This window comes from Solea solea, chromosome 1, assembly GCF_958295425.1.
Source record: "Solea solea chromosome 1, fSolSol10.1, whole genome shotgun sequence".
Classification (NCBI taxonomy): domain Eukaryota; kingdom Metazoa; phylum Chordata; class Actinopteri; order Pleuronectiformes; family Soleidae; genus Solea; species Solea solea.
The window spans coordinates 18,722,455-18,733,795 of NC_081134.1; the positions used below are offsets into that span (position 1 = coordinate 18,722,455).

Consider the following 11,341-nt stretch of genomic DNA (forward strand, 5'->3'; position numbering starts at 1 on the left):
TTTGAAAAGGTGTGTCTTGAGTCTACATTTAAAGGTAAGAAGGGAGTCAATGTTGCGGACGTTGTGTGGGAGAGAGTTCCAGAGGCGGGGGGGCAGAGTGGCTGAAAGCCCTGGACACCATGGTAACGAGACGGGCAGAGTGTAGGTAGTGAGTTGGAGGGCAGCTGAGGATCTGAGAGAACCAGAGGGAGTGTGAAGATGAAGGAGGTCAGACAGGTAGGAGGGGGAAAGATTGTGGAGAGTTTTGAAGGTGAGAAGGAAGATCTTGTATTGTATTTGGTATGTGACATGGAGCCAGTGAAGTTGTTGTTTATCGGAGGGGCAACAGTGCCAATCCCAGCTGACATAGGGCAAAACAACCATCCACACCTCTTTCACACCTTAATTTAGACTTTTAAGATTTGCCTAATCCCCAAATCTGCATGTTTTTGGACTGTGGGAGGAAACCGGAGAACACATACACGGGGAGAACATGTAAACTCCATGCAGAAACCCCTTTGTTTAGAACCCAGGTCTTCTTGCTGAGTGCTAACCACTTCACCAACCGTGTGGCCCACTTTATGTTCAATTTCTGCCAAATGGCAATAATTTCCATATTCACCTTTTAGCAGGTCTTTATTAAGCATGGCAGCCTTAAAGTATGGAGGTAATTCAAGGATTTAAATCCTCGAAATGATTTTGAGCGAGGCATTTGGTACAGTTGCTGGTAAAGTCTTTACTCAGAAACAGAGCGATTAAATAGATTTATTTACGCTGCAGCCGTTTAGCTGGGAAAGGCAAGGGGATTCGTCAAGTCGGGAGTTCTTTGAAGTGATGAGAGAACTGCAGAAATCTTCTCAGCAGCTGTTGTCTCCCCCTGCGCCGTTTGGGTAGAACCTGGAGTCTTTGAAATGACTCCATCGGCCCACCGTAGAAAGCCAAAAGTATCTTTGGCATTCAGCACTTGTTTTAATTTTTACTGGCACTTCAGGAAAGGTTTTAGTGGAAAATGTTAAAAAAGGGGCTTTCATCGTCCGTTGACTCGTTTGAGATTCAATTTAACTAAAATTACACACGTTTGCGTGCTAATCCAGCTGACTTCGGGAGGCCGATTGGAATGGTGAGAATTTCAAAAACAGCTTGAGGAATTGTCATTAACAGGTATTCTGAGTAAGGTGTAGTGAGGTCTGTCTAGACTTGATGTGCCCTCATTTAAAGTAAATGTCAAAGTGTTTTATCACATTGTTTATCCTGGAACGCTGTGAGTCCTCAGAGTAGTCAAAGCCATTTATGTTGGCGCAGCAGGTCTCACGTAGTTCTGTGTTGAAAAAAAACAAATCAGTACAGCAGGACATTATGAGGTACTTATGTATTAATTCAGATGTTACTGAAATGATATGGCAGCAAATGCTGTGATGGTAGTTTTGAGACATATGCGTCACAATCGCACAATTGCCCTTAGAGTTAGAGATTTATACGGCAGCTGTTGTAATTGTAAATCCTGTGTATAATATATTTGCATCGCCTCTGTATCGTGACACGTACAGTATCATATCATGAGGTTGTATTATGTACGTGGTTGTTTATTTGTACACCTGTTGACCAGATGATTTACAGCACCGCCATCCAAATGAATCCCATAGCGAACGGCAGGCAGCACAGAGAGAGAATTCTTACATTCACTACTGCATTTATACCATCGTTCAGCAAGTAACATGTTCCGTGGCCAATCATTTTCTAAGCTTTTAGCTGGCGAGTCAGACCAAAGATTCAGTTCAGTCAAGAACAGAACAATCCACAGGTGTGTGCCAGTATTTGCGTCGTGTTTCCAGCGCCAACTCTTCAATGTTTTGGAACCCTTCTCTTGGGGAACCAGAGTAAAATTGTACGGTCAGCGTGGAACCTGACTGGGTCCATGACAGTCAGCTGATTGGGTGACAGAAAAACAAAACCTCCTTTGCAACCAATGTTTCTATTCTCAGTCAAAGCTTGGCGCGTTGTTGAAACAGCCACAAACCAAGCAGGAAAAAAGAGCTGCTGCATAATGTCCTCCATTGTTGTGTCATGTTTAATGTCATCGTTCACACTACATATCTCACTGACACGTCTACCAAGTAAAAAGTACAGTTCTTAGTTGAAACGCGAGCCTGTGCCAGGGCACGGTACGATTTGCTGTACCAAACCAAACTGTACCATGATGTACACACAACATTAGTGACCTTTAATGAAGAGACTGCAGTAAAAGGACCCCTCTACATACTCCATTTCCAATGCCTGTCGGGGAATTCTAGAAAGAACGTTAGTCTTCTTTGTTTACAGAAAACTGCTTCAGCTTCAAAACATAAACTGCAAACTCTGGCTGCTTTGTGAGGCTGTAGAAACATGGTGGTTCCCATAAAGCAAGGCCCTTGTTTAAAGTAAAAACGACCCGATGTTTTATTTTAAAGCCGTTCTACATGAATACAAACATACTTCTTAAAGTTTGTTTTCAGAGCTAGCACTTGGTGGCCGCACTGGCTGAACTCTTGTCACGCTCGCAGGCTTGATTTGTTGGAGCTCATTCTTTCACGGCAAACACTGGCGTGCGAAGAAATCATGCATCTGATTTTCGAATATAATAAAAGAAAATGTTAAGTCCTTTTCAACTAATATTTATGCAAACCAGCTGTTGCGCATCACCACAGATTTTGTTTGGTGGTTTTCCTCATGTTTTGCCACAAGCATTCAGTGTGGCCGCGGTCGTAGCAGCTGAATGCAGCAGAGAGTGGTGGCGTGCTGTGCTGAGTGCTCGCCGAAATTACATGAAATAAGAGTACATGTTGTTGTTGGGCCAAAGAGATCCCTCTTATGAGCGGAACAGACTGAATTGCAAACTAAAATTGGACTTGTGCAGTGCAGGTGGTCATTTTGATTTGTTAATGGTTATTTGTTTGAAACAGCGCAATTGCACAACATTTAATGCCCCTTACTGAAATCCGATTTCTGGGAAGACGTTGTGTTAATTTTTGCCTCCCCCGTTCCAGCTCCCCAGCTCTTCGTGCTGTGTGAGGTAAAATGATCAGCATCGGAGGATCATGTCTCAGTCAATAAACACTGTTTCTTGTTTGTTACTTGCTTGTAGCCTTTTGGAGGGGATGGCTGGTGTGACACCAACAACAACCGGGCCTACTGCCAGTACGACGGAGGGGACTGCTGCCCGTCAACGCTCTCCAGCCGAAAGGTACACAAACACACAGTTCCAGCGCGTCGCCTCCTCTTCGCTGTATTTACACGTGAACAAAAACATTGACTTTCAACGTGACACTTGTTTTTTTTATTTTAAAAATAAAAATCACGACTTTTTTTTTTCCGTGTCCACTTTATGTTGAAAAAAAGGTGGTCAAGTGTTTCTTGGCTCGCCTCAGCCTCCTATCCTGCAATCATGAAGGGGCTTAGAACCCGAAGCTGGGTCCCGAGCCAGAGTCTTCCTGTTTACAGTAGAAATCCGTCTCTTTTGGCACGAGCGCTGCACAGATTTCTACTTTGTAAACAAACACAGATCCCTGCCACTTTCCCCTCTCTCTCCTGTTAGCGACTGCACCTATGTAGTCTCCCCTCATCTGGACCTAAAACAACAGAGCAGAGGCTTGTTCCCTCTGGCTTCTCCACTCAAATGGGTAAATAATTAGGTTTTCACTACCCCATGCTGCTGTACACATTCTCACCTTGCATATGAATCCATTGCTCTTCTACAGATGAACCTAGTCAGGGTTCAAAACACTCATAATCACACCGTAAGTGTACTCTTATTTTGGTGATGTTCCCGAAAGAAGCCATTTAGTCTGACTAAAACCAGACTTGTTAGTCAGTCCAACTGATACCAAACTGGCCTAGATGCTCCGTGCATGCTCATTAGTTAATTTTAATCTGGAAATAACAGAAGAAGCTGGTACTTAGAAAATGAATACAATAATATCTGCCAGTTTAAAGAATTAAATGTTTTGCAATGATTGAATGGTAGAAAGACACGGAATGGTGCTTGATATACCAATGAGCTGCCAGCTGAAGTTGTTTTGGTCAACTGGACATCGCCTAATACTAACACACGAAAGAGGGCACATCGCCACCTAGTGTAGTGGAGGTGGACACAATTAACGGGGCGCATGGAACTCTGCATGGAAATGTACTCATTGTTCACTGGCCTCTGTCTCTCTTGGGTTGGTTTTGGTGATACTAGTTAAGTGTTTTCTTCGCAGTCCACCTTGTTCAAACTTCATTCAGGACCTCAGGACCCACGACTATGCTTTACAGAGTTCTGTGGGACTTTGTGAGGCAAGTGCCTCTCTGACTTGTGTCAGAAGTTCTCAATCTTACCAGGCGTCCCCTAGTAAGTACTGGGTAGGCCGTTGAGGACATTTAATTTGAGTGTGTATTTTATGGACTTCATTTATGGATGAGTTATCCTGTGTCTGATTTTAACCTTATAATAAAGACCATAGTAGCTGGAAGCTGCAGCTGCTTTAATAAACTGCTAAATAAATACCTTTACATATATATGTATATATATGTATATAAAATGCTAACTTGTCTTGGCTTAGGTCTCACTTGTAAAATAATCCTTTGTGTATTTTTAAATTCCTGATCCACAACTTATTCTTTTGCATATTGAATTGTCTTGTTTTATTCTTTGTCCCATACAGATTAGAGCCTCTCACTCACTTGTACTTGACCTTTGTTGTTGCTCTAACAAGTGAATTTCCTCAGTGTGGCATCAGTTAAATCAAATCTAATCTCAAACCTCGAGGATTAAATAAATCCAAATTCACGAAGCACCTTTCGTTGAGATAGCTTTGCAGCGTGACGCCGGACCCGTGTGATCTGCTCGAGACACTTTGATTTCAAAGGCCGGAGGGACGTCGTGTTTATCGTCCTAACAAACTCTCCCTGGGGATAACTTGCTAATTGTTCTCTACAAAGATGCAAATGCATCACATTACACTAATTGCTGCGAATGATTGCTGTATATGTTGGGTGGCTATGTAGGGTGGAATGGTATGAATAATAGCGACGGAGCCCAGTGGTGGAAAGCAGGGACCTCATTCCTTCGCCTGTTTTTACATAAACACGTCTATTTTTCTAACATGCTTTCATGAGAACTTCTCTCCCATGTGGACATTTGGGAATTAGCTCACTCCAAACCTCCCTCCCCACCCAACACTATACTCTATTTGGCTACTGTACAGCCACATATTCATGACACTCACGGAGGCCCCCGGTTATTAATTCCGATGGCCTTCAGTTGGCTGAGCCTCGGCTGTCTCCTTAATGTCCGCAGCACGCCATGACTCACCGGTTTCCTAAATGGTGGAGTTCAGCGAGTGTGCAACTGCCGTCATAACAAATAAGCTGCCAAATTGCCACTAACTGGTCTTTTACAGGGCAAGGGGGGGAGGGGGGTGGGCGGCGAGGTGTCTTGACGGTCTGCGGGTTAGTCAGCCACTGTAAAACAACAGCTCACTGAGAGCAGAGGGTGGGGGGGGGGGGTTAAAGTAAACAACCGTGAGAGTCAGCAGCAGCATCCTGACTGCCACCGCGGGCTCCAGCAGAGCGATGCAGTGTGGCGGAGGGCGGAGGAGGGGAGTGAATGAAGGAGTGAAGGGTGGTGCGGTTGTTTGCGGCACTTCCTGCTTCTGTGTGGTTCAATACAAGTGCAGGAAATTACAGCTTTACATCATTTTAAAATACATGTGTTATTATTGAAGAAATAAGAAGGGAAAAAAGAAAGAAATGGATACATGTACTGTAAACGTAAAAATACACACCAAGAACACTAGGGATGTCCTGATCCGATATTGATATCGGATATCGGTCCGATATCAGCCAAAACAGCGAGCGCGAGTTAGCCGTTAGCACCACGCTAGCTCATCCTGAGGCGAGCTGCTAAAACAACATTATTTCATAAACCAGTCGTCTTTCAACAGCCGCCGTTTGTTAATTATATCCCAAAAACCAGCCATGCCAAGAGCTTTCTGTGTTTTAAATGTGTCCAGAAGCTCCACACATGGAGATAAGTACGTCTGCGAGGCCGGTCCCAGGCTCCAGGTTTACCTGCGGGACGAGTCACTCACCCTGTGTGGGTTGGGCTAATCCAAAATAGTGAAAACAAGGGGGTGTTCTTTGAAGACACGCTGTTACCTGTGAAACACGGGTGCTCTGAAAACACCCTCATTAGCACTTGGTACTTTCCTCCTGATGAAATTAACCATAGACTGTATGAAATTAACAGAAAATCTAATATTCGTATGTTGCAGGTTCAAATTTATGTAACCCATTGGTTAATAATAAATGGGTCAGTTTTTCTCATACCTACTGTTGCTGACGGTTGTTCTCTGTTTAAGTAACATCACTTGATCAAGCGTATAACTTTCCACACTACAAAATAAGTCAAAAGTATGAATGATTCGTGCTGATATCGTATCGGATCGATATCGGCCAATACTCAAAAGGCTGCAATATCGGTATCGTATCGGAAGTGAAAAAGTTGTATCGGGACATCCCTACAGAATACATTAACCCTTAGTGCTCATGAGGCACAGATCTATGGTAAATTGCCGTGGGAATAATACACAACTCCTTATATAGACATCCTGGGGGTGTGTATTTATAGGTCACATATTCACGCTTTAAAATATGTGTTACTTTTTCGTCTCCTTATGTGTAAGTTATGATTAATTTTATATCACTTTTTAGTTGTGATATAAAATAGCAATGTTCATTAAAACGAGCGTTTCCAAATTTCACAAATTCAATCCGATTTAAAAAAAGGTATGTTTATGTAGTTGGTGAATATGAATTGCCTATAGGTTGTGCTGAAAAAAAAAGGATATAAGACTTTATATTGCACATTCTTATAGCCTCTGTATATACTGTACGTTTAAACATAGTAATGGAAAAAAGTAGCCGAAAAGGGTTAAATTATCATCCAACTTTTTTTTATGAATATATGTCTGGTTGTTTATAAGAAGCCACTTTACCAAGTTTTACTAACCCAGCCTTGAGAACCTAGAGAAGAATTAAGATTTTTTTTTACCCAATTTTATGGCATTGCCAGAGACTCACAAAAAAGGGTTAGGGTTATACTACAAAGTGTAAGTTTGTGTAAGTTATGGCATTTTGTGTATCATTTTCATCTTGGTGTTAACTATAAATAATCAGTTAGGCCATCAGTTGCATTGATTTGTATGGAGTGGCATTGGCAGATAGAAAAAACCCATAAGGTTATACCTCTGTCTCTGATTCTACGCATGAATAATGTTGAGATCTACATCTACAAAGAAGGAAGGAAAGAAAAAATAAAGGAATAAACTCTTTCAGCATCTGGCAGTATAAGTCACCTGCGTCTTAACTACATTGCGTAGTTGAACTTTTCCCTTCTGGATCAGCCTCAGCTGAACCAGCTGCCTCCTTTTTTTAAGGAGCCCAGGCCGTGTTTGCTTTATTAATAAGACGAGTTGTAGCAATGACAGGGAGGGAGGCATACACCAGGGATGATTCCAGTGAGATCCAGTCATTAGCCAACAGAGAAAAAGCTCAGAAGCAAAGATGGAAGCTTCAAACCTCCTTTGATTTGTTAACTGGACTCGAAAAACAGCAACAGCAGAGCAGAGCAGGTTGAAAAGAAGCAAGAAGATGATATTTTTTTTTTCTCCTTTGTTTTTTGACGACATGATTGCATGATTCTGTTCATGAATAAGTTGCAGTACATAGCAACTAATCCAAACAGTGTGAAACGGCCAAAAGTCTTGGCTTTTGTTTCCGTGGCAGAAGCAAAAACATGCCTTTTTTTTTTTTTTTTGCTTCTTCCAAAGGTTGTTAAAGGAGAAGAGGTAGAGCACTGCTTGGTCAAGATGAAGCTATGAAGGAAACATTGAACGCTCTTGCCAGTTTATTGTAAATGGGGCTGCTCGGTGAATCTAGGCATTCTGAGAACCCTATGTGTTCCAGAAATGATATTTGGCTCCTATTAGCATAATATCAAATCACACTGGTGAACACTCATATCATCTATTTTCCTCTAAATGGGAACATCATTTACAAAATGGACATCATGTGAAGGAGAAGACCCAAACTTAGCGACGAAGACCATTAACTCGCCAGCAAAATGTTTACCGACGTTATAAACCAAGTGGGAAATTGACTCTTTTTACCAGAGACTTCAATTCAAACTGACTTCTTTCTACAGCCAGTGGAGTTGCCACCTAATGGCTATTCACTCTCTCATTGTCTACCACATGAGGGTCACGGGGGGGCTGGACCAATCCATGTTGACATAGACCAGAAGGTGGAGCACAATGCACGTTTTTGGATGGCGGGAGGCAGCCAGAGAACCCGGAGAGAACCCACGCGCACATGAGGAGAACATGCAAACTCCACGCAGACAGGCCCTAAGTCCAACTGGGATTCAAATCTTGTTGCTGTGAGGCCACTAGTGTGCCGCCTTGTTGCAGGCTCCAGGAGGAAACAAAATAAAACTACATCTATGTTTTTATATATACGGTGTTCGGCTTAAACACAGGGGATAAAGATATATATAGACATAACTTCCTTTTCTCCCACTCTTCCTCTCAGTCGTCTCCTCCAGGAGCAAATGTTTACATTTCTTGCAGCAGACTGCTTCGCGGGGCACCAGAGTTTATTTTGCAACCTGTGGTGATGGCTCGCTTCCTAGACCAGAGCTGGACGCGCCTCGTGTTGTTGATTCTTAACATGTGTTCATCCGTTCACCTCCACGGCGGTGTGTGTGCGTCCGCCCCCCCCAATCCCTCCCAAAGACCCCTCGACGTTTTCTCGCCATTCAGAGGCCACGTTGAATCATTTGACATTGTGCACTTTATCAGCCTCCCGGGTGCCGTTGCACTCCTCTTTGAAAGCTGTGAGGAAATACGACAAATCTAAGAGCGCTCTCGGTTTACCAAGCGGCACTTAGCTTTCAGCACACAACTGTTCACTGGCTTGCCTGGGCCAGTTCAAGCAAATTTAGTTTTTATTGTCTGTTTTTGCCATTCAAGGTTGTACTCTTTGCTACAGTTGAAGTGTAACAACCCTTTGGGGAAGCCTCCTCAACTCCTGCATTTTTTAGTGACTCTTCCTCTGCTCACAGTCCTGATGTAACGCTTCCCTTTCATACTCCTCTGCTGTGCTTTCCTTCCACCGGGAAACAGAAGCAGATGATCTCCGATCGTCTCAATCAGGGGGAAAACCAACCTGAGTGAAGTCACGTCATCCCTTTTTTAACGTGTTCTTCTCATTTATTTTTTACAGCGAACGATCCGCGGTGACCTCTGGGAAGCTGAGCTCTAAACGTTTGTGCTTGTTCACACGACAGGTCATCCAGTTTGGGGCGGACTGCAATCAGGACGAGTGCACTTGCCGTGATCCGGACGCCGAGGAGAACAAGAGTAAAGCCAAGCCCCTGGATGGAGGAGGAAAAGGAGGAGGAGGAGGAGGAGGAGGAGGGGGAGGAGGGGGAATGCAGTAAGATGGTGTCGAATGAAAGAAGCTGAACTTGTGTAAAACACAGTCGAAAAAACCACAGACTACACACCACAACAAGAAAAAGACAGAGTAACTATTCAAGCTTCATGTTTTTTTAATGTGAATAAAAAAACTGCTATTAAAGTCAGACTTCATGCAAAGGCCGTTTCATTTAAACATAAGTGATAAAAAAAAAAAAGCATCACTTATGAGTCACGTTGGTTTAAATTTATTTTCTGCCTTCACTGCACTAACTCTCACTGCTGGATTTGTGTGAGAGCAAAAAAAAAGAAAGAAAAAAAAAGTGATATTTTTGTTCAAACGGGGGTTAAAAGGCCGTTTATCCACTCTGCTACAAATCAAATCAAGGTAATTGGATCAAGTAAGTGTTGTAAATGGATTCGAGTACTTTTCTGGACTTGATTAGCCTCGAGAGGAGGAGGAAACTGAAAGAGGACTGGATGTACCTGAGAAGTGTTCGGCACACGCACAGGCCTTTCCAAGAAGAGCTACTGCTACCCGACGTGTTTACTCGCGCGTCCAGTCGGGGATCACGTTTCATAGGAATAGTCTCAATACCACGTTTAATCCAAAACACAGAGTCAAAAACAGGCAAATGTACCTCAAAACAAACTCCCGTGTCACGGCAGACCACAGGAAAACGACTGACTAATGTTCATCGCCGCGCGTCACATCCTCCGTGTAGCTGTGAGAGGACACATCACATCTGTAAAGACTAACATGTATAGACTAATATATTTGGATTACCCGAGACACACACACACACACACACACACACACACACTGTATCTTCTAGCTTCACATGTTATTAGTTCCACAAGTCATGACTCTACTATTTATATATCACAAACATTTACTTGTACCACGCAGCATGTGCACAGAGCTTGCCAAAAAAAAAAAAAACCTGTCGTGTGTCATGTTTTTTTTTGTTGTTGTCTGTTTTGTTTGTTGTAAACACACAAATATACGTTTGTCGGATGAGTCGTGTCGTCCCCATCTGTGCTGTAGATGTAGATGAATCGGAGGTTGGGTCAAAAAAGCAACCGTTGCATTGAAGAGATGCCCAAAATGAACGAGTGTTTGATAAACTGTAACGGCTGTGACTTTTGTGTCGAGTGGCAGTTCACGTCAGTGTTTCCGGTCTTCATTCATCGAGTAACGATGAAGCGCCCCATCCAAATATTCTATCTATAAAAGTGTACTCCTGTTATTTGTGATATTTTACTGTACTTTATACACTATATGAAATAAATAGCTACTTTATACCGACCCATACAATTTGTTTCTTGTCAGTTCTTTTTTTTTTTTTTTGGATCCACGTTCATGCCTGAATAAACCCCATGGAAACAGCTGTTTATGGACCTTATTTATGGCAGAAACAGGACGACAACTTTGAAAGTAAACATGACTGATAGAAAAACAGGTATTTGGAACGGGAAGGTTTTTGGTAAAGTTTCCTTCTCCGGGGAAGAACTTTGTTGAAAATTAACCTAAAAGATCATCCAGGACCGGAGAAGGGTCCATGCCCATGGTTCTCAAACTGTGGTACGTGTACCACCAGTGGTACACAAGCTTCCTCTGGCGGTACTAGGAGGAACATCAGAAATATAATTCACCTTATAGTCACCTTACCTCTCGCTCCATCTTCATCTAATTATCCCTATACCAGTGTGTGAATAGTATATGTGAGGAAGAGGAGGATGATGAAAGAGCAAATTATGTTATTGGGAATACATTTGCCTCCTGTCTGTAGCTGCCTATATATATATCGGCCTATTCATTCTATTCTTCTTCTTAATATTATTATTGTTGTTATTATGATTATTAA

The 11,341-nt window shown here is 42.7% G+C and overlaps 1 protein-coding gene across 2 annotated transcripts in view; it reads left to right on the forward strand.

Moving 5' to 3' along the window:
• Positions 1 to 10,791, forward strand: part of pappa2 (pappalysin 2) — an 85,127-nt gene extending 74,336 nt beyond the window's left edge. For both annotated transcript variants that reach the window (XM_058623965.1, XM_058623973.1), the window contains exons 26-27: positions 3,101 to 3,199; positions 9,344 to 10,791. In XM_058623965.1, coding sequence (XP_058479948.1) covers positions 3,101 to 3,199; positions 9,344 to 9,496 — 252 coding nt within the window. In that variant the 3' untranslated portion in view covers positions 9,497 to 10,791. The remainder of the gene's footprint in view (positions 1 to 3,100; positions 3,200 to 9,343) is intronic.
• The last annotated feature ends 550 nt before the right edge of the window (positions 10,792 to 11,341 follow it).